Source organism: Danio rerio, chromosome 19, assembly GCF_049306965.1.
Source record: "Danio rerio strain Tuebingen ecotype United States chromosome 19, GRCz12tu, whole genome shotgun sequence".
Classification (NCBI taxonomy): Eukaryota; Metazoa; Chordata; class Actinopteri; order Cypriniformes; family Danionidae; genus Danio; species Danio rerio.
This window is the reverse complement of record NC_133194.1, coordinates 26,618,069-26,642,458: the sequence shown is the minus strand read 5'-3', so window position 1 is coordinate 26,642,458 and position 24,390 is coordinate 26,618,069. Positions and strand designations below refer to the sequence as shown.

General features: G+C 40.3%; 2 protein-coding genes and 1 long non-coding RNA gene across 15 annotated transcripts in view; 2 read left to right on the top strand and 1 right to left on the bottom strand.

Moving 5' to 3' along the window:
• LOC108180164 (immunoglobulin lambda-1 light chain) overlaps nucleotides 1–24,390 on the bottom strand; it is a 219,336-nt gene that overhangs the window by 64,893 nt on the left and 130,053 nt on the right. The window lies entirely within an intron of this gene.
• On the top strand, nucleotides 8,186–10,564 carry prf1.8 (perforin 1.8). Its single transcript, XM_009294284.4, has 3 exons — nucleotides 8,186–8,271; nucleotides 8,485–9,005; nucleotides 9,160–10,564. Exons 2-3 carry the CDS (start codon nucleotides 8,488–8,490, stop codon nucleotides 10,364–10,366), a joined length of 1,725 nt encoding a protein of 574 aa, XP_009292559.1. The 5' UTR covers nucleotides 8,186–8,271; nucleotides 8,485–8,487; the 3' UTR covers nucleotides 10,367–10,564.
• On the top strand, nucleotides 16,991–18,331 carry LOC137487579 (uncharacterized). Its single transcript, XR_011006198.2, has 2 exons — nucleotides 16,991–17,887; nucleotides 17,995–18,331. It is a non-coding gene; the product is annotated as an uncharacterized lncRNA (long non-coding RNA).

The following is a 24,390-nucleotide window of genomic DNA, read 5'->3' as shown; positions in this document are numbered from 1 at the left end:
CGCAATTGTCACAGCATGTTTGAGGTCATTTAACAAAACCTTAACATACTCGTCATAATCCGTAACAGCACTGTCTCGCAAAACTGACCCAAAAACTTCATCCACAGGAAGTCTCGGATTTCTGCCGAACATCAGTTGAAAAGGTGCATATCCAGTGGTTTCATGTATCGTACAATTATATGCAAATGTCAAAGATTTCAACAAACTAGGCCACCGTCGTTTTGCTGCAATAGGAAGAGCCCGAATCATGTTCCCAAGAGTCCTATTAAATCGCTCCACAACCCCATTACCCATAGGGTGATATGGAGTTGTGTGCGACTTTTCCACTCCCGCAACAGACAATAACTCAGAAATCAACATGCTTTCAAAGTTTGCTCCCTGATCGGAGTGAATTTGTTTGGGGAATCCATATATACAAAAAAAGTTGTTCCATAGCTGTTTTGCAACAGATTTGGCTGACTGATTAGGGCAGGGAAAAGCATGCGCCATCTTCGTAAAATGATCAGTGACCACAAGAATGTCCACTGATTTGTTTTTACTGTCCTCAGCTGACCAAAAGTCAACGCACACAAGCTCCAAAGGCTCAGACGTAACAATATTTTCAAGAGGAGCCCTCGCCTCTGGTTCTGGAAATTTGCCATAGACACACCTCTCGCAGCATTTGACATAATCTCTGACATCCCTCTCAAGTTTATGCCAAAAAAAAACGCTGTCTCACCAGATACAAAGTCCTCTGTTGACCTTGATGGCCAGCATCATCGTGCACACCTTTTAAGACTGTCCCCACCAAAGATTTTGGAACTACATACTGAAATGACTTTTTCTTAGATACAACCTCCCTCGCTACTCTATAAAGCACCCCAGCTCCCATCTCAAACTTTTTCCAGGATCTAAGTAGCCTCCTCACTTCTATAGGTTCCTGTTTACATTCACGGCTAGATGGCTTCTTACCCTTCTCCACAAACGAAATCACTCTGGCCAATACACTGTCAGTCTGCTGCATCTCTGCCAACTCCTCATGGGACAAACTCATCGATCCTGTCTGATTGGTGGGCATAATTTGCTGAATCAACTGAGGCAGCAAAAGGTCACAATGTGGTGTAACTGAGTCAAATCTCTTCGCTTCCATTACAGCAGACACTTCCAATGCTGAACATTCACCTGCCAACCTACTCACTGATGATTGAGAGTTCACAACCAGCATGCCAGGAGTTGACCCAATACCAAGCTCAGTACCAGAAACAAAAGGATGCGCAGACCATCTGAAAACATCCTGCACCCGTTCTCCCTGAACTGCCGATGCTTCTTTCAAAAGGGAGTCATAAGGCACTCTGGTAAGGCGATGCAAAGCACTCTGCTTCACAAACGGCTCCCTACTAAGAGCATCAACTACGACATTCCTCGAACCAGGTATATACCTAATACTGAACTGATACGGAGCCAACCTAGCCACCCACCGGTGCTCACAAGCATCCAATTTCGGTTTTGTTAGTATATATGTAAGCGGGTTATTATCGGCCCAGACCGTAAAGGGCCGACCTCTCAACCAGTGACTAAATTTGTCACATATAGCCCACTTCAATGCAAAAAATTCCAGCCGATGTGCTGGGTATTTTGACTGAGCAAAGGAAAGTGACTTACTGGCGAAACAAACTGGCCTTGCGACTCCCCCATTTTCCGGAACCTGCGAAAGCACAGCTCCCAGGCCACTACTGGAAGCATCAACTGATACCAGAAACGGCCTGTTAAAATCTGGGTGAGCCAACAAAACACAATCAATCAAGGCCTGCTTGAGCTGACCAAATGCCCGTCTACAATCATCAGTCCAATCATCTGCAGTAAGCGTTCTCTTCCAAGCAATCTTCCCCTTACTCTTTTTGCATTTATGACCCTTCGGACCAGCAGTCAACTGAAACAGAGGCCTCGCAATCACTGAACACTGCTCTATAAACTGCTGATAATACACTACCATCCCAAGAAAAGAACGTATCTTTTGTTGAGATGGTGCCCCAGTCTTATCATCCATGTGATCCGACTCAGTCATTTCCGTAATCACTTTTATTTTATCTGGATCTGAAGCTACACCTGCCTCACTAACTAGATGACCAAGGAACTTTACAGATCTTCGCATAAAGTGACATTTCTTTGGTGCCAATTTCAAGTTATGCGTTTTCAGACGCTCAAAAACCAACTCTAGTCTCTTTAAGCCCAACTCTTTGTTCGGAGCAAAAACAAGCACATCATCCAAATAACAGAGAAGGCTTAAGAAATTTTGATCACCAAAAATTCCGAGCATCATTCGCATAAACGTCGCTGGGCTATTACAAAGTCCCTGAGGAAGACGGTTATACTCATAAAACCCAAAGGGAGATGTGAAAGCAGTGTACTTCCTGTCTTCCTCATGCACTTCAACATTGTAATACCCAGATGTCAAGTCCATAGTGGAGAAAAAAACATTCCCACCCAGTGCAGCTAAAGCATCAGCCTGATGTGGCAACGGATGTGCATCTTTAATCGTCCGAGCATTGAGGCACCTAAAATCGGTACAGAGTCTTAAATCTCCGTTTCTCTTCCAAACAATAACAAGCGGGGAGGCATACTCACTACATGACTTCCTAATAATCTCCCTGTCTTCCATTTCATTCAAAGCTTGCCTAAGCTTGTCGTACTGATTAGGCGGAAGCCTTCTACATGGTAGTCTAAATGGTCTCTCATCACTCAGTCTTATTCGATGCACATAACCCTCTGCTTTACCGCAATCGAGTCTGTGCCTCGAAAAGATACACTCATACCGTGCAATCAGATCAACGAGTTTTGCCTTCCATTCAGTAGACAACTGACAGGAGCCTAGATCAATATCTGCAAGACCCAATGCAGTTAACTTTTCTCCAAACTCACAGTCTTCCTCTGTCACATTGGTATCTGACAAACTGTTGACACTTGAATTGTCATGCCGCTTTGCATAGTTAACATTTTGTCCCACTGAGTATGACACTTCCTTATCAACCGTCAAATCATCCTCAAAATCCTCCAATGCCAAACAAGGATAAATGTCAGCCAACTTTGCATTACGCCTCAAAGTAATAGGAACAGTAGAGGGATTTATTACCTTAACAGGTACCCATCCATCTGCCCACAATGTTGCCACTGTACGGCCAATCAGAACATTTCTAGGTCTTGAGCGGGCCCTGCAAGGCTCCGCTATAATCGCACTACCCGCTGACAGGTTTTTCAATTCAGTAAGTTTAGCTCACACTAAATGCTCCCGCAAAGGCTCAAGTGTTACTGACCTCTTCAGTCTGACTGTCCCAACCTTGTCCGGAACACTCGATCCCTTCCATCTCTCGACGTTTGAAAGCAACTGAATTAGTTTGTTATGGTCTGAATTGTTGCTCACATCAAATGACAACTCTTCAACCATATTTCCTGTTTGTTTCAACTCACTGATCAGATATTTTATCACATTACTGCCCACAATGAGATCATCAATTTGGCCGTCTACAACTAAAGTCGGAACCAGAACCGTACATCCACAAACAGTCATTTTTATATCGACCATACTACTTGGTTGCGTTCTCAATCCACCACAGCCAACTAGTATTACATCTGACGGTTTGGTCACCCCATCTGACGTCATTAAAACTACCCCAGCTTCCTGTAATTTAGACAAAGCGACAGGACTCAAAGTGCAGGCCATTGAGCCACAATCAATCATACCCCGAACAGTCAGTGTGTTCTCCAAGACGACATCTGTATAGAACAAGTCCTCATGCATTGATAGTTTGTGTGTATTTTGAAGAATTACAGTCACGTTTTGATCAGTATCCTCCCGGGCAGCAGAATATAAGGATTCCAGATCCACATTGTCAATTGACTGGGGAATTTTATCAGGCCCTGCATATGCGGGCCACTTAGTTTCCCTGCTGACCAGAAGGATATGCTGTCGACTGTGATTTGACACGCCCCTTATCAACAGCATTTGGGCACTCAAAACGTGTGTGATTTGGGGCATAGCATATAAAACAGAGTCCATCTGCTCGACAATGGTGGGAGGTTGTGTGATTAACGTCCCTACATACTTTACACTCCCCCCTCCCATCTGCTCTAGTTTTGACCCTCATACGCACAGGTATCTCTGCAGATTTCGCCCCTTCACCAGGAACCTTTTCCAATACTCGTTCTAAACGCGAGATCAGGCGTTCTAAGGATTCAACAGAATTGTGAACAGAAGACTGCTGAACTTGTGGAATGCTGGCTTTGACGATTGACGATTCGAGACTACTTGCTTCATTATGATCATAATGCAAAGGTGGTCTGACAGCTTCCTGTTTCTGAGCCAAAAATAACAATTGATTTTGAGTATATTTGGCTTCTCTCTGAAATTCATCCAACCTTTCTTGAATTTCAGCAGCTGTCCACTGTTGTTGAGGTTTGCATTTGAACACAAGCTGTAATTGAGGGTCCGGGCAGTATCTAACAAACATTACTGATACCTCTTGAGATGAATTATCAAGTTTTTTTCCTTGAGCTTTCAAACAGTCTTCTGCAACATCCATTGCCCTATTTAGCCTGATCCAATAATCAAACGGGCTTTCTCCCTTTTGAGGCAATGTGGCGTAAAAATCAGCTAATGGCATAGCAGAGTATGCCGCTTCACTGAAATGCTGCTTCAAGATGTCATAAATAGGTCCTGGACCTGTACTCAAATCAGTTTTCAGGTAGTTGCGGAGAGCAATTTTAACAACATCACGTGCTCTCCCCATTAACCTACCCAAAACTTCCTCAGCCTGACATTCCTGACTATACTCACGCTTGCGCAAATATACAGACATTAATTCCACCCATTCATGTATAGTGCATTTATCTGAGCCGTCCCCACGATAGTATTCTGGCTCTTTTACATCAGATTGCAACATCAGTTTCAAATTTTGAGCATCAAATGACGCTCCAGTGCCAGTGTGTCCCACTCTCGATCCGTCCCCACAACCTGTTGTCCTCAATTCCAGACAAGAAACTATATTCTCACTTATAGATTTACCTATTTCTTTTACCACAGTAGTTAACAAATCAACAGGAATACTTCTCTCAACAGCTGGGGACCTCCATTCATTTTCATCAGGTCCATTAAGTGAATTTGCTTCACAAGACCTAGAGCGTACCCGCGGCGTGGAAGTTAAAGGGTGTGTAGGAAAACCCCTACCCATGGAAAACGTTGAATTTGTTTGACACACCCCTCTCCCTCGCCCCAAACCAGTAGTATTAAATTTTTCCATCCCCTGTAAAAGTCAGTTGTTAAAGTAATGAAACCAAACCATGAAATATGAAAAAAACAATGTCAAAATCACCTTAAATGATATAGTAAATCAGTCTACCCTCATTTAATCACATAACTCAGTTCAGTGTTCGTAATGTTAGCCTATAAAAATGCGTGCAAAATGTAAACAACCACCTTTCTCTTCTAAGCTTAGCGGCGACGATTTGAAGTCTGCAGGGACCAAAACTCAAGTGTCCGTGTCACTCCGAGCACCGCCACTAGAATGTCCGCGTCCCGCTGGGCCTCCGAAATCCGCCGAGCAACGCCAATCGAATGTCCGCGTCCCGCTGAGCCTCCGAAATCCGCCGAGCACCGCCACTCAATTGTCCGCGTCCCGCTGGGCCTCCGAAATCCGCCGAGCACCGCCACTCAATTATCCGCGTCCCGCTGGGCCTCCGGAGTCCGCCAAGCACCGCCACTCGAATGTCCGCGCCCCGCTGGGCCTCCGAAATCCGCCGAGCAACGCCACTCGAATGTCCGCGTCCCGCTGAGCCTCCGAAATCCGCCGAGCACCGCCACTCAATTGTCCGCGTCCCGCTGGGCCTCCGAAATCCGCCGAGCACCGCCACTCAATTATCCGCGTCCCGCTGGGCCTCCGAAGTCCGCCGAGCACCGCCGCTCGAATGTCCGCGTCCCGCTGGGCCTCCAAAGTCCGCCGAGCACCGCCAGTCGATTGTCCGCGCCCCGCTGGGCCTCCGAAGTCCGCCGAGCACCGCCACTCGATTGTCCGCGTCCCGCTGGGCCTCCGAAATCCGCCGAGCAACGCCACTCGAATGTCCGCGTCCCGCTGGGCCTCCGAAATCCGCCGAGCACCGCCACTCGAATGTCCGCGTCCCGCTGGGCCTCCGAAATCGCTTAGAAGACCGATCACGGCACCAATGTAACTAGTCTTTTGCGTCTCTTCTGCGTTGTGTAAATAAATATTCACTCTGATATATCTTTTATCGATTTTATTACTGTGGAAACAGTTAGAACAGAAAAATGAGCGCAGATCTAATCTACCAGCCTCGTGCAATGGCTTCCTCCTACATACTACAATGAATTTCCTTTCTTTTTAGGTAACAGAGGGGGCGCTCTACATATAAAACAATGAATAAATGTTAACCCCTTCCTTCTCATTAGTATTTTAATGTATGCAAGTGGAGAGATACAATATAACCCTGTTACACATACACACTAGATAAACTATGACTGAGGCTATTAACTAAGGCAAGCTCGCGCAACTGATGACAGGGGACTTTTGTGGCTGAAGTCTGAGGAAGAAGCAGTGCATTATTATAAGCAGTTATTATTAATGGCGCTGAATCGGCCAATAAGAGCGATCATATAATGAATGTTAATCCACCAGCCGAGATCAACCGAGTGATTTCCGGAGAGCGCTGAAAGACTCGAAGTGGATCTGCGCCACAGATACACCATACACACTCCATTTATAGGCACACATCATACACTCTATACATATATACTCATGATACACTCTATACATATGCTCATGTGATACACTAAATACATATGCACAAGTGATACACTCTATACATAAACACACATGTGATAAACTTTATACATATACCTACACATGATACACTCCATACATATGCACACATGATACACTCTATACATATACACACACATAATACACTCTATACATAAACTTAATATATAAAACTGTCAACCTAATCAGATTGCTGCTAACTTCACCGTGAAATGTTAAAGTCGGTCGTTTTTCATTGGTGGAGGACTTACAGTAGATGCTTTTATCAGGTGAACTCTCAAAATGTACTTTGTTATAGTCAATTATTAGACAGTCAATATGAATTTAGGTAGTGAACATAATAAAAACATTGTGGAACTGAATGGTAATCATGTCCGACCATGTCCGTGCATGCTTCACAAATGAGATTTCGTCTAACATCTTTGTTTCACAGGAATCACATTTAAAACTAATTAAACTAACGTCTCTGAAAATTGCCAAGCTACATATAAATAACATTCTGTTTCTGGTTTCTTGAGGAAATGTGGTTATAATTTCTGCATTTTAAAAACAGCAAATCAGTTCAAACCAAGATGTACAGTAAATAAAATGTAAAAACCCAATGAAATATTAGTACTAGTATTAGTAGCATATTAATAGCATTTTGTTTTGTTATGTCATGTAATGTGCTAAACACAGCAAGTTTGTGACTTTGTAATATTTAAACAATTTTAAAATCATTTTTATACCACCAATTACAAAAAAATAGCAAATTGTTATGTTTCCCCAATTACCCAGAACATTCCTGTGACCCAGGTTCCTACTTCCTAGAGTAGATTTATTGAGATGAAACTTCAGAATCTACAAAGGAATCTTTGTTATTCCTTTATGCAAACAGTGGAATCAGTGGTTCCTCTGGACATGTTGAATCACAAACAAGAACCCAACTGTTAAAAAGACATTTGAACAGTTAGTAGACATGCCATTCTTCATAAGGGTTTGTGTTTGTTTGTGGCTTTTCTCTCTGGCTATCTTTTTATAAAAATTGTATAAAACTCTTTTAAATTGTCATAATTGTTGATAATTATTTTGAAGAAATGTACTGTAAATGCTGCAGTCATGTTTTAATAAATAATTTTTAATGGCTTTTTTATTGCAATAATCTTTAGGAAGCTAAAAGTTGTTTGTTTGTTTTTACTACTGGCAATATTTTGAAGAAAGTTTTTTTTAAATAAATATTGTATTTAGTATTACTGTTCTAAATTCTGTGTACATGGACCTCAGTGGGCAGTGAAGGTCTTTTTTTCTCAGTTTTATCATGCCAGAAGGTGAAGAAACAGTTCTATTTAAAGAACAGTCCTCGTCATAAAATAATTTCTGAAAACACCCACAACCTCACAACCATGACATAAAATGCAAGGTAATATATGTATATATATATCATGCTCACGACTCATTTTTGATCACTGCATCTCTGAATTCAGCGGTAAGAAACTTAAAATTGACCAGATTAATATAACTTTAAATAAGCAATTTAAACTTGTAACAGTTAATTTGTGATACATAGTCTTTTTAGAATCCCAGGTTCTTGTACTTGAAAATTTGACAACAAAATTGTCAGACAGAAATATATTTTACAGATTTATTTGATTTTATTCTATTATACATATTTACATTTTCTTATCTCACTTTACTGTAGATCATGGGGCAAAACAAGGTTTATCTGTTGGTTTTCTGGGCATTGCTTCTGATAATAGTTTCTGGAGAAGATGAAATAGGCACATCAAAAGAGTGTGAAGATGCTCCTTTTGTTCCACGATACAATCTTGCTGGAGAGGGATTTGATGTTGTGACCCTGGAGCGCAAAGGTACTTACGTAATCAACATGGAAAAATGGGATTTAGGGAACAGCACTTGTGCACTGGTAGAAAATGATTATTTGCCCGGGAAAAAACAGAAGCTACCCGTTGCAGTTAAGTTCTGGAGGACCTTGCCAAAGTGTTCAATGAAAGTCTCCAGTCAGATCTTTGAATCAAGTGAAGCAGTGGTCAATGATTCGTCATCAGCTCTCTCGGCCAGCTGGAAAGTGGGTATAGATGTCAAGGCGGTTGGAGCTGCAGTTGGAAGCACTCATTCCAGAGAAGCAAAATTTGCAATGACAAAATCAAAAGAAGACAAATACAGTTTCACCAAACATCAAGTTGAATGCAGTTTTTACAGGTGAGAGAGAGCTGGGTGGTTAGCTATGATATAACATATATATATATATATATATATATATATATATATATATATATATATATATATATATTCCACTTCTTTATAGTCATTCCTCTGAATATCTATTTGAACTGTATTTAATGTTTCTGTACAGATATAATGTAGCCGAAAATCCTCCTCTTCATGCTGAATTTCTTGAAGCAATCAAATCCCTCCCTGCGTCCTATGATCGAGATGCCTACCGCAGCCTGATCTATACATACGGCACTCACTATACCACAAATGTAAAGTTAGGAGGGCAAATTAAAGCCATAACAGCCATTAAAACCTGTCAGGCAGCAGTTAGTGGACTTACAGACACTGCAATCAAAGACTGTTTGGATGTAGAAGCCTCAGGTTCATACAGTGTAGCAACTGTGAAAGCAGAGGCTCATTTTTGTAAAGAACAACAAAAGAAAATGGGCACAAATCAGAAGTTTAGCAGCATGTTCAGTGAGCGTCAGACAGATATCATCGGAGGAAACATAAATGGAGAACATCTGCTTTTTTCTGGTTCATCACACCCAAATGCTCTTAATAGCTGGCTTGAGTCTTTAAAGAGCCTCCCTGATGTTGTGCAGTACTCTCTGAAGCCCCTCCACTTCTTACTGAGTGCTAAACACCCTGCCAGAAAAGGGCTGAAGAAAGCTGTTGAAGAATACATCATTGAAAATGCCCTCATGAAGATTTGCTCTGAGCCTTGTAAGATGGGTAGAGAGGGAAGTGCAAGAGATCGTTGTGCATGTGTTTGTGAAAGTAGTCAAGTTATAAAGTCCAACTGCTGTCCAGCTGAAAACGGACTTGCCACCCTGAAGGTCTACAATCTCAGAGCCAACGGTCTGTATGGAGATGTAAGAACTCAAACAGACGGCACTGTATTAGTTAAATATGGCAAAACAATCAAGCGCACTGAAACTATTGATAATAATGACAATCCACGATGGCGAGACACGTTTGACTTTGGTCCTGTTAAGATCACCATGGCCGAAAGACTATGTTTTGAAGTATATGATGCAGATAGCAACTGGAACAGTGATCTTCTTGGTAAATGCTCTTTTAAACTTAGAAGTGGAGTTGTCACTGACGCTTGTGTTTTTAATTATGGCACCTTCTTTTTTACCTACGAGGTGAAATGTGCACCTAGTCTACAGGGCCCACAGTGTAACGAACACAAACCTTCACCAATGGCTGCCCATCTGGCTGACATTTTCAGCTCAAGAAACGGTGTTCTGGTCAAAGACATGCCCAGGCTAGAATTAGCTCTCAATAACTCAGATAAAATCAACCTCAAGCATGCTCATGAAAAGATTACAATGCTGTGAACTGCACTTTAATCTTTATGCAAGACAAATCTCCATAATATAGTTTAAGAGCACTTTCATCAGCTTAAAAATGCATTATTAACATTTGCATTGTTTCCATTGTTTTTATTGTATGTGTTATGTATTAATAAAGCATTCCCAAAGACAGATCTTTTCAAAATATTTTTTTATACTTCTTTTCGATATCAATGATCCATGCATGCAAATAATAGCAGACACAAACACACGTCTGAGAAAAAACAAACAGATTTCATTTATGTGTACTGTGTATTTGTACAGATTTTCCATATATTAGGCATGTAGGCTGTGAAGCTATTTTGGCGGTTCTAAAACAGGGCCGCCAGATGGTGCTTGGGGTGCCGCAAAGAATTTCTAGATAAGGGGTAATCAACAGGCCCACCTGGACTCATTTTGTGTCCTGCGTCATTCTGAAGGTCAATGCATTTCTTTATTATAATTTGAGCTCAAAAGTGTCACAGATATTAAGATTTATGTTAGTGTTATTTAAACTCAGTTGATATATTTGCATGCAAAAAGTGAAGCACAGTGCCAAAACGCTATATGCACGGGGTCTTTTACTGAATAAGTGCCCCTGGCTGGGCCCTTCCAGTGACTTTTGTCGCTCACCTGCTGCTCCTGATGTAACATTTGCATTTGGATGTGACCTGTGAAGTCACGTGAGTTGACGTCACATGCAGGTGGCGCATGTAAGGAAGTTAGTGTGCAAGTGAATATAAAGAGCTATGTTTCCTCCAGCATGCGAGTCTATTGTCATCATCACAGAAATACATAAACATCACAATGGTGACGAGGATACTAACGCGATCTCAACCCATGATTTGAAGTTTTGAAGAAATGCTTCCCGTACGTGAGTGAGTAAACACTATCACACAGAAGCTGTAGCCATGCAGTCGATGATGAATCAAACATCCATCCAGCCATTTGACACAGAAACAGACCCCAGTTCGTTAGGAACTTGGTGGAATAAGTGGATACAGCGTTTCGAAAACTTCATTATTGCAATGAATATTACCGGCGACGCTCGGAAGAAAGCGCTACTGCTGCACCTTGCTGGAGAACGCGTGCATGACATATATGATACGTTTGCCGCAGATGAAGATGAATACACAGAAACAAAAACGAAACTAAATAACTACTTCTCCCCTAAAAAGAATACACAATTTCTTGTTTATCAGTTCAGAAAAGCTGTTCAGCAACATGGAGAAAAACTTGACACTTATCAAACCAGACTGAGGATGCTTGCAAAAGACTGTGAGTTTGCCGATGTTGACTGTGAAATAAAAGCACAGTTGATACAAAGCTGCACGTCGTCTAGGCTGCGTAGAAAAGCACTCAGAGAACCAGATTTGACTTTGGAGGCTTTATTAGACCATGGGAGAACGCTGGAAATATCTGAGCAACAAGCAGCTGGAATTGAACAAAACCCAGTGGCCGCTGTCAGTGCTGTATATCACAATTATAAGCAACAAAGTAAATTCAAAGCAACCAACAAACAGATTTCTAACATACAATGCAGAAACTGCGGAGGACAGTATCCACATCAAGGTGTTTGTCCTGCTAGAGGAAAAGAATGCAGAGCATGTGGAAAACTAAATCACTATGCAAAAGTGTGTCGATCTAACACTACGAAACACCCTCAACAACGAAAATATAATGATCGTCTACAGTACAAACGTAACAGCAATCCACAAACAAGCAAACAAGTTGCTGCAACATGTGTCAGTAATACACAAGATGACTCATCAAGTAGTGAAGATGCATATGTGTTTGTTTTTAAACAGCAACACATGCCAACAACAGCCACAGACTGAAATAAAAATAAACGGCACCAGGGTTAGAGCTTTGATCGATTCTGGAGCTGCTGTAAATATTATTAGCAAAGCAGAATTTGACACGCTTGCACCAAAACCACAAATCAGACCAGCAACAATCAAGATTTTCGCATATGGTTCTGATACTGCTCTACCCATCATTGGAGTGTTCCAGTGCGACGTCAAAGCATCACATAGTGCTACAGAAGCTAAGTTTTATGTACTTCAGAATGATGGACACACTCTTCTAAGCTATGGAACAGCACAAGAGCTTGGATTAATAAACATCAGCAGCTCCGTTAACCATACAAGCACCATTCGTACAGTAGCTGATGAACTAATTGAAAATCATCCAGATCTGTTCAAAGGAATAGGGAAACTGAAAAACTTTCAAGTGAAGTTGCACATTAATCCAGATGTTCAACCTACATGTCAGCCACACAGACGTGTGCCATTCCACATTCGACAGAAAGTGGAAGCTGAACTACAACAACTGACAAACAATGACATCATAGAAATAGTTACAGGTCCAACGCCATGGGTTTCCCCTATTGTGACTCCACCCAAACCAAAAGATCCTGATTAAGTCCGAATTTGTGTTGACATGCGCCAAGCTAATATAGCCATACAACGTGAGCGTCACATAACGCCCACCATTGATGATGTCATACAAGAGCTAAACGGTGCAAAAGTGTTCTCAAAACTTGATCTTAGAGCTGGTTACCATCAGCTAGAACTTCATCCAGACAGCCGATACATCACTACATTCACCACTCATCTAGGACTAAGGAGATACAAAAGGCTTAATTTTGGCATATCATCTGCTGCAGAAGTGTTCCAAAATGCCATAGCACAAACGCTACAAGGCATAAAAGGTGTAAAAAACCTCAGCGATGATATCATTTTTTATGGTGCCTCACAGAGAGCACATGATGAAGCGCTCCAAGCTGTTTTTCAGAGACTACAAGACATGGGTCTTACACTAAATCGTGAGAAATGTGAGTTTAACAAAAACAGACTTGAATTTTATGGATTCATTTTCTCTGACAGTGGCATCTCAGCAGACCCCAAAAAAGTTGCAGCCATTCTACAAGCCAGTGAACCCAAGGATCAAGGTGAAATTCGGAGCCTACTAGGGATGGCAAACTACTGTTCACGATTTATACAGGACTTTTCGACAATCTGTGCACCTCTTCGTGATCTAACTAAAAAAGACACACCTTGGCAGTGGGGTGAAATGCATAAGCAAGCTCTACAACAGCTCAAAGATGCTTTAGCCCGTGCCACCACTGTATCATACTTTGCCCCCCTAAAAGACACTGAACTTGTTGTAGATGCCAGTCCAGTTGGGCTTGGTGCCATTTTATCACAAACACAAAATGGTCAAAAAAATGTCATTGCATATGCCAGTCGCGCACTCAGCGACACTGAAAAACGATACTCGCAAACTGAACGCGAGGCTCTAGCCATTGTATGGAGCTGCGAGCATTTTCATTTGTACATTTACGGTCATCCTTTTACTTTAGTGACTGACCACAAGCCTTTAGAACTGATATGGAACAACCCAAGATCAAAGCCACCAGCCAGAATTGAACGATGGGGCCTCAGACTCCAGCCATACCAATTCAGAATAGAATACAGAAAAGGAATTGACAATCCTGCTGATTTCATGTCCAGACACCCTGTGCCACTTGATGTAGAATGTAACACTAGGGCATCCAAAGTGGCAGAGGAGTATGTCAATTTCATGGCTCTGCAGTCAACACCGAAAGCCATGATGATAGATGAGATAAAAACTGAGACAAAGAAGGATGCCGTGCTCCAGCAGGTTTGCTCCTGCATAAGAAACAACTCATGGCACATAAATACACGAGACTCACTCTTTGCTGACACACTAAAACAGTACAGAAATGTCAGTTCTGAACTCACTGTGTCTCCGAACGATGATCTCATTCTCAGGGGCTCTAGAATAGTCATACCATCTACTCTAGAGCAAAGAGTCTTAGATCTTGCTCATGAGAGCCATCAAGGGGTTGCTAAAACCAAAAGTCTTCTGAGAGAAAAGATATGGTTTCCCAACATTGATCGGAAAGTTGAAGTCATAACTACAAATTGCATTGCTTGCCAAGCAAATACCCCCATCACGCATGTCGAGCCGCTTCAAATGTCAGAAATGCCAGAAGCACCATGGCATAATCTGAGTGCGGATTTCTATGGGCCATTACCATCTGGCGAATATCTGCTAGTCGTTATAGATGACTACACTCGCTATCCTGTAGTCAAAATTCTCCATTCTACATCAGCAACTACTGTGATACCAGCTATTGATGATGTTTTTTCTATGTTTGGAATTCCCAAAGTGCTTAAAACTGACAATGGCCCTTCCTTCAACAGCAACATGTTCGCACAATTTGCTGTCTACAGTGGGTTTCACCATAGGAAAATAACACCTTTCTGGCCACAAGCTAATGCTACAGCAGAGAGATTTATGCGTACTTTAGGGAAAGCCATTCGAATTGCTCACACTCGAGGTCTCCCTTGGAAACAACAGTTAAATGTTTTCCTTCGTGAGTACAGATCCACACCTCATTGCACAACAGGGACTTCTCCGGCTGAACTGCTCTTTCAAAGGAAGATGCGCACAAAAATTCCCATAGCTACTTCAAGTATCATCAGTGTGGATGATGTTGTCCGCAAAAGAGACAAAAGCGCAAAGGATAAGATGAAAGCTCTTGCAGACACTCGAAAACATGCCACACACATTAACATCAAACCTGGGGACACTGTATTGTGCCGGCAACAGAAACAGAACAAACTAACGACACCATACAGTACAAAGCCACTCACAGTCACCAGAGTCAAAGGCACTATGGTAACTGCAGAACGCCAAGGACACTCTATCACAAGGAACTGCTCTTTCTTTAAAAGACTCAACCAGGAGATGCCTGAGCTTTTGTTTGAGCCAGGACATGGAGATGAAACAGAAGAAAATGTCACACATACAGTCCCTCCAAAATATCCTTTCAGGCACAACCGTAGGCCTCCTGCCTACCTTTCTGATTATGTTTAGGTAAAAAAAATAAATAAATTGCATTAAAGTTCTACAATGCACATGAAACAGACTGTTCAGATTTTTCAAGTATTCATGTCGCATAGGAATTTTAATTGTTGCAGAGTTTTCTATGATTGGCAACAGTTAATACTTAAAATAGTTTGTTGCATAGTTATTATTGCATATTAAAATGTTTGTAAAAAAAAAAAAAAAGGAGTGATGTAACATATGCATTTGGATGTGACCTGTGAAGTCACGTGAGTTGACGTCACATGCAGGTGGCGCATGTAAGGAAGTTAGTGTGCAAGTGAATATAAAGAGCTATGTTTCCTCCAGCATGCGAGTCTATTGTCATCATCACAGAAATACATAAACATCACACCTGACTTTCATTTCACAGCCTTTCATCTTGTTATGCTTAAACTACTAAATGAAAACAGGAACATTTCCGGTGGCTGAAAAGCACTTCCCTGTATATAATTGTAGCGTACAGTCCACAGATAAAATTTCTTATGGATTTTATCACGGTCTGGTTTTGGTCGACAGGTTTTATGACTCCTGGCTCCAAGAAGTCTGGATTTTCGTGACAGCTTAATTTGTTCAGGGGGGACTGGAAAGATAAGCAGGAAAGCTTCAAAGACATTCCTGCCCAAATACATACACACACACACACACACACCCCCACGAGGCTGTTCTGACAGAAAGAAAATGCACTCAGAAATCCTGAAACAGCACAAAACTAAAGTGTTATGTTTTGTAAACTTTGTACCTCATTTCTGAGTTTTCTTACCTGTGTAACCTCTCTTATAACCTGTATGCCTGTGCCTTTTAGGCCTTTTTGAAGCATAAATATTATGAGGATGTGAAAAATTATGTCGATGTACTTTTAAAACCCCCATGTTTGGTACCGATGGGTTTCTGCTGACATTTTACAGCACATGATGCATATAGCAAGATCATAACTAGCATTGCTTTATTCTTTAATCCCCTGTATTAAATGCCTGTCCGCATGCTTTGGGCGGACACTCAAATTTGCATACGAGGAGCCTCGAGACAAAGAAAGGGTTCCCCTGAAATCATTGGTCAGAATGCTGTACGGGTTGTCACGTGACCCGCAGGTATAAGCACACTTCCCCCCAAACATCTGGGCAGAAAGAGAACGTCCTAAAAAGGAACATCATTGACGGTGGCCTATGGAAGTTTTTTCCTAACAAAATTAAAATGAAAATTCAAATGCTTAAAAGATCAAATGATAAATCAAATGCTCAAACTATAAATCAAATGCTCCAACCGACATTGCAAATGATAAATCAAATCCTCAAACTGACTCTGCAAATGATAAATCAAATGCTCAAACGGACTTTGCAAATGGTGAATCAAATCCTCAAACCGACTCCTCAAAATATAAATCAAATCCTCAAACTGACATCGCAAATGATAAATCAAATCCTCAAACTGACATCGCAAATGATAAATCAAATCCTCAAACTGACATCGCAAATGGTGAATCAAATGCTCAAACTATAAATCAAATCCTTAAATCGACATTGCAAATGGTGAATCAAATGCTCAAACGACTCCGCAAATGGTGAATCAAATGCTCAAACAGACATCGCAAATGGTGAATCAAATGCTCAAACAGACATCGCAAATGGTGAATCAAATGCTCAAACAGACATCGCAAATGATAAATCAAATGCAAATGAGGTGTCAATCAACCAGCATAGGCGGAGCTTTAAGGCGGAAGAGTTTGTTGTTGACAACAACCGGTAGCGCTACGACTTTTTCAAGGCGTTCAGATTTGCGTGCACTATTCCATGTCGTATCCGTATAAACTCGTGAAAGAGAAAGCGAGAAATCTCCTACTGCTTCTGTCCACATTCTGAAGTGTTCATCAGATGGGTACATCTATCATAGGAGGCCACGAAAAACCATACGGAAAGATGATGATGCTACGTCACATTGTGGAAAACTGGATGGATTTAGACTTCTTACATGCAACTAATTAAATCCAGAAAGACGGTTCCTTGAGTTAAGTTACAGTAAAATAGCAATAGTTGAGCTACTGTACAGTGAACTGTAGAATTACTGAAAGTGTAAAGATGCTTTACAGTATATTTATTTTATCTTGCTGTAAATTATCATGTAGGAACTTCTGTAAGCACATGACGTTTCAAACGTTAATTTACATAAAGACGATTATTCAATGTCTGACAGAAAAATATAGGAGGTATTGCAGATTAGCAAATTATAACATTAAACAGACGTCTGAGTGATTTGTTTGTGTTGATGTAGAATGCACTTTTGTCAATACAGCTTAGGTTAGATACATGTAATATTAATACAGTAATGTTTTCTTCTGTTCAGTTGGTGATACATTTATGAAAGTATAATTTTGAGCACACAAATCACAGAGGTAATATGACTTGTCTAATTGTTATAGAGAAGGAAGCACACATGTTTGTGTGTTAGCTGATGCAGAGTGACTGAACAAATGCTACCATCATATTTGTTTAATATTGTTGTTTCAAACTGCTATTACAACAATTTCTTTAATGTTGATTTATATGCCATTTCTGGGCTGGAGCAGGACTTGCAAGGCAAGAAAACAGAGAAAACCTGAATTCAAAACATGAAGTAAGATCATGTTATTACTTCCAATTCAGAACTCAAATGAAACTCAAAAAGTGTGCTGTTAAATGACTTCTTTATTAAGAGCTTTGCATAATCTGAAATGTCCTCAGACTGGTGTGTGCAGTGATGATGATGAAGAACAGCAGTGTGCTGATGAAGTAAATGTTGAAGATGCTGTAGTGCCATGGACAAGACCCTGCATCCCTCCACCTGCATGCGTGTCCTCATCTGAGCCAGATGCTGGTGTGGTCTCTTCATCTTCAGTATGAATCGGTTTCTCAGGCATGGACAGCCTCACCTCACAACTCTGTTCCAGTCTGACTGCAGCACTGAGGGATGTGATGGCAAAAACAAGTGAAGTCCAGAAGTCCAGCATGCAGCAGAACATGGGGTTTTGTCTGAAATACATGATTGTTTGAATAAGTTTGAATAAAGCTTAGTTTCGTATCTTGTTGACTTGTATTTATTTATCATGGTTACTATTATTAATTCTTTTAATCATACATTCATATTTTCTTTAATTGTTGATGAATACATTAATAATTTCAATAATGTATAACTACATTATTTCATTTTTTGACTGGAAATTAAGATGTACTCACCTTGGCTACATTTGTCTAGTGACTATTCATGCATAGCTGTGTGTGTGTGTTTGTGTGTGTGTGTGTGTGTGTGTGTGTGTGTGTGTTTGTGAACAGCATTTATTATTTTTGTAAGTGTTGGGGTGGGCTTTGCAGTCTAGAGTAAATACTCACATTTTTCGAGTGTAAAATTTCTCCAAAGGAAGATCTTCAAGCAGCTGTCCGGCATCTTTGTGCAGATGTACCAATGTGCCAACATTAGAAAGGCTATCAGGTAGGGTTATCAAGTTACTGATGCTATTAGGTGTTATTGCTTCTGTCCCTGCTATTTTATTTGTATTATTATGGGATTGTTATCAATAACAATTATTATTAATCATTATTATGCAGAAATAAAAATTTCATACAGGCTTAGGGAAACATTGCTGTATCTTAACAATTAACATAAACAGCAAAAAGAGAACAAATGTAATAGATTTTCTTTTGATATAGGAATATATGATGATATAATCAAACAAGACTGGAAAACTAACTTTAAGCATTTTTTACATGTGAATAAAAAAGTTACACAATAAAGGTAACAACAAATTAGGTTACATTTGACAAGGATATCTTATGTAATAAAATATTATTTTAAATTAAGATTTAATAAACCTACCATTTATTTAAAGTTGCGCTTAACGTCAGTTATGTAACTTTTTTTTATCATCTTGGTTATCGTATGGTTTTTCGTGGCCTCCTATGATAGATGTACCCATCTGATGAACACTTCAGAATGTGGACAGAAGCATTAGGAGATTTCTCGCTTTCTCTTTCACGAGTTTATACGGATACGACATGGAATAGTGCACGCAAATCTGAACGCCTTGAAAAAGTCGTAGCGCTACCGGTTGTTGTCAACAACAAACTCTTCCGCCTTAAAGCTCCGCCTATGCTGGTTGATTGACACCTCATTTGCATTTGATTTATCATTTGCGATGTCTGTTTGAGCATTTGATTCACCATTTGCGATGTCTGTTTGAGCATTTGATTCACCATTTGCGATGTCTGTTTGAGCATTTGATTCACCATTTGCGATGTCTGTTTGAGCATTTGATTCACCATTTGCGATGTCTGTTTGAGCATTTGATTCACCATTTGCGATGTCTGTTTAAGCATTTGATTCACCATTTGCGGAGTCGTTTGAGCATTTGATTCACCATTTGCAGAGTTGTTTGAGCATTTGATTCACCATTTGCAATGTCGATTTAAGGATTTGATTTATAGTTTGAGCATTTGATTCACCATTTGCGATGTCAGTTTGAGGATTTGATTTATCATTTGAGGAGTCGGTTTGAGGATTTGATTCACCATTTGCAAAGTCCGTTTGAGCATTTGATTTATCATTTGCAGAGTCAGTTTGAGGATTTGATTTATCATTTGCAATGTCGGTTGGAGCATTTGATTTATAGTTTGAGCATTTGATTTATCATTTGATCTTTTAAGCATTTGAATTTTCATTTTAATTTTGTTAGGAAAAAACTTCCATAGTGGCCCTCGGCAAAGTAAATTCAGTTTAAAGTTTGCGATCTTGTTCGTCCGAACTGCATTACAAACTCCACGCATCAAAGCACATCAAGAGTAGTTTTCATCACGACGGAAGAGAGACGCATAAAAGAGACCTCCAGACATGAAAAACCAGGTGATTTTAGTTATGCGATTAAGCTGTGCCCCTTTTATCAAAAAGGTGTTTTTTATAACCTTGGTGGTCCGTAATGGTGCGTGTGGAACTGAAAGTTTTGTCACTCTTTTACCTGAAATCTATATTTCCTAGCTTTACTATGTCTCTTTGCTGTTACACGTTCTATTGACCCGATATCTCCACGTGGTTTACCTTTGTTTTGTGTTTAATGTATGTTTGTGCGTTTGTTTGTTCGTTACGTCTGACTAGTCAATAAATTCCATTATAATCAAATGAATTGTATTGTTTGCCTCACGAGAAAATGTCACTGAAATACAGATTCCCCTGCCTAGCTATTATAAGTTGTTTAAAACTTTTGAATGATTAATCTACTTCACAAGAAGTAGCAATTAAATTCCCTTTTTCTAAATGAATAGATGCCGTGTCCGCTCGGAAGAGCGGCGGCTCTGCTTGTGTTCGTTTGGTCAAATTAACAATGAATTGATCCGGAATATTAATGATTAATAATAATTCGTTATTGTTGATAATTAATATTCATAATCTGGGAATCCGCTCGGTCGCGCGAGCATGATCATTTACAATCATATGTTTTGTTTGACCAAATTGACTGAAGCTTAAGCCGGAATATTAATAATTAAGAATAAACTGTTATTGTTGATTATTAATATTTATAAAATGAGCTAATTTCATGTTACATAATAACAATAATAAAATAATAATAATAACAATAACTTTTTACATTTATATAGCACTTTTCTGGACACTCCAGACACCAGCTGATTGGTGGAGAGAAGACAGAATGATGAAGCCTATTATGATATAGGGATGGTTAGGAGGCCAGTGTGCAAATTTGGCCAGGATGCCAGGGTTAAACCCCTACTCTTTTTCAATTCAATTCAACTGTTTATTGTCATGTGCACAGTAAGGAAACACGTCTCCCTGTACAATGAGATTCTTACTTTGCCGTCCACAGTGAAGTCATACACACAACATACACATCATTCACAACATACACATAAATACACATATATACACATACGAAGGGCATGTTGGGATTTTTAATGACCTCGGTTTAACATTTCATCCGAAAGATGGCACTTACTGAGCTGTAAGAGTCCCTATCAAAATACTTGGCCCACACAGGGCATTAGGGCCCACACAGACCAAAGGCTGCTCCCTGCTGGTCTCACTAACACAACTTCCAGCAGCAACCTAGCTTTCCCATGTGCTTCTGCTTTGAGGAGATTTTAGCTGAATCCAACACTGAACTGGGAGAGATCCTGGAGCTGTTTTGTCAAATCATGTTTGCTCTGTATTTTATAATTCTCTGGTACATAATTAATATTGAACTGTAAGCACTTCTGTGTTTGTGTTGTGTCATTTGGAAGCCTAAATACAGAAACGGACGAAGCTCTGTGGAAATAGCAGCGTTTAAACGCATTTTAGCTTCATCTTTGCTATAACATTACAGCGCCTCTGGCCAGGTGCCTTACCTGCTTAGTCTGGATGCGCAGTAAACAAACTTTTATGATCTCACAGGGGGCGGAAGTATTTTTTTGTAGTCCCCAAAATTTGTTCATTGTAGGCTTTGCTAAGCTAACTATGTAAAACCCAAGGTCTCCCTTTGCATTGAACTTTTTACATTCAAAGATGTTGTTTATGTTCACACAGCTACATTACACATTAACTAAAGTTTAAAATATGATATCATAGTGGACCACCCCTTTAAAAAAACTATTTCTGTAACATTCAAGTAAGAAATCACCTATGACAACACCCTTAACTACACGGCTCCTCTTGCTTCCCCTACCTGACATCCAGCACATTACCACTCAGCAGAGCACACCAATAAGTCCGCAGTTTTAACACAGGGCAGCTGGCCTTCACGTACGGCCGCCGCAGCTCCCAACGCCGGGGAGGCCCAGACTGATCGAGCTCCCAGCACTAGCTGTATTTCCACTGGCATTTAGATACAGCGATTGATAATGCTCTGCTCGTGGTAATATAATATTATTATTATTATATGTATTATTTTAAGTATACAATATGCATTAGACTATTTAACCTATACAAATGATTATGTCAGCTTGAAAAAATACAGAAACTTTCCAGCGATCAGTTCAATATGGCAAGCCAGATTTACATTAGTTCAAGTCCATTCTGTATGACAAGCCCCATTTGTACGTATGCATTTAACTAAAATAACTTATCATTAAATATTTTATGCTGTTATATATATTTTACAGCACTTATTTGTACAATAGTTACTTGTTATTCGATTAGTCATTAGTGCTACTTATATTACTGATACATAATCACTATGATGGCATGAGAAACCAACATTCTGTCATTCTATTTTAAGTTAATTTAAGAATGATATTTTCTATGCTATGACAATATGGCAAGCTATTTTTCGCTAAGTCCAAGTCCAGTTCTTACTGCCATAGAGACATCTGGGTTTATTTATATCATTCACACAAGAAGCTGTGGTGTACCATCACACTAAGCTGTCAATCAGATCCATAGCAACAAACAGACTAACCCTTTAACAATTTATCAACTGTTTTCCTTCAGCATCAGAACAGCTGGGTATTGGCTTGTTTGACTCATGCTAGAAAATGGGATTTCTTGTTCTACACTCGCCAACAGTGATTAGCTACATACTAATGATGATAAGCTTAATGCTAGAACATGCTAGAAACGCTTGCTACTGTAAGCATTGGGTTTTGATCAAACATGTAAATGAGGCTTCCCAGTTAACAACCCAGTGAACCCCAGCAACTGCCTAGGAACCACTCAGAACAACCTAGCTATCACCTAGCAGAGAAACCCCCTGAACTAGCAGTTCACGCCATACTCCATTCCCCTAACCTACTTCTTCCTGCCACACTCAGACCAACCCAAACCTTATAAATTACAACCTTAAGAAGCCATGCCCCCAGCCGCACTGCCTGCAGACTCTGCCTCCAATAACCTCGGATCACCCTCTGCCCTTCAACAATCAATCATCTCCAGGACCTTATTAAGTTATTCTCAGCATCCATGGCTGATCTACACATTCTATGAGCATTGCACGTAATGTAATACAGAGGGAGAGCGATCTAAGGACAGAAATCAAGACACCTTGCCAAATTTTACGTATATGCAGAAACTCTGGCAGCTGTTCTTAGAAGTGGAGTCCCACGCTACCCCTGCCCCTCCCTATTCAGGAATGACATGGCTGCGAACCACCTCTGTGAAACCTCCATCACCCCCAAAAACCCAGTGGAAGTCTTCCAAAGACTTCATCCCATTCATTTCTAATATCCACGCTACAAGAAAATCCAAATTAGTTCTACTAATACCCATGCTTTGGTCCTCTGAGATGTCTATAACTTCCAACCCCAACAAGCCTTTACGCAGATGATGCTAACCATCTCATAACATGACACTGATTCCAAAAGCACCTAAAGGTCGTGCTTTCGGGTTTTACCCAGACCCTTGTAAGATTCCAGAATATCAGACCCTGAGAACTATGGAATTGGAATTTCATGAGACAAGACGATAAGAATTGATATGCAATACAACAATAGCCTTTCTGATATGAGAAGAAGAACAGGAAAGCAGCTGTTCAGCGGTTCTATTCAAATCACTGTTGACAATGCAAACACAGGCTGGAAAAACAGAATTACACCACACCAGGGGGTAATACAAGAAAGTTCACTGTTCTCCTTTCACTTTAAGCCCCCCTTCTTGACCCTTAAGTTACCTTCTGATCAGAGCAAATAATTTACATTTTCACTTAAAATGTCCAAGGTTTTAATATGGTGTATCATGTAACACTTTATTCATGTTTGGTATCATTTTAAATGTCTCTGTGTAATTGGTCTTAATTTCACAGTATATTTCCACTTGTATATGTCGATTTGGTTTTTGGCTTTGATAAGATCTTTGCCAGATGCTCTCCCTCCTTAGAGATGGTTAACTCCTTAAAATCACAAGGCAAGGGTCTCTGTGACGCTTCTATTGTCTTGAATTTATGGCTGTTAGTTTTGACTTGAGTATATAAGGTAAAGATGTGATATGGGTCAGGGGGGATCTTGTAGAAAGACACAACGTTGCAGCATCTTTGAGACTTATGCTGCAACGTACTTCTCTGGTCAGGTGTGCATCCATAACTCTTTGAATTATCTGAGTAATGGATGTTGTATTGTTATAGTCTCATCTCTGAATTGGCTTCCTGATGGTTTTATTATGTAATTGGC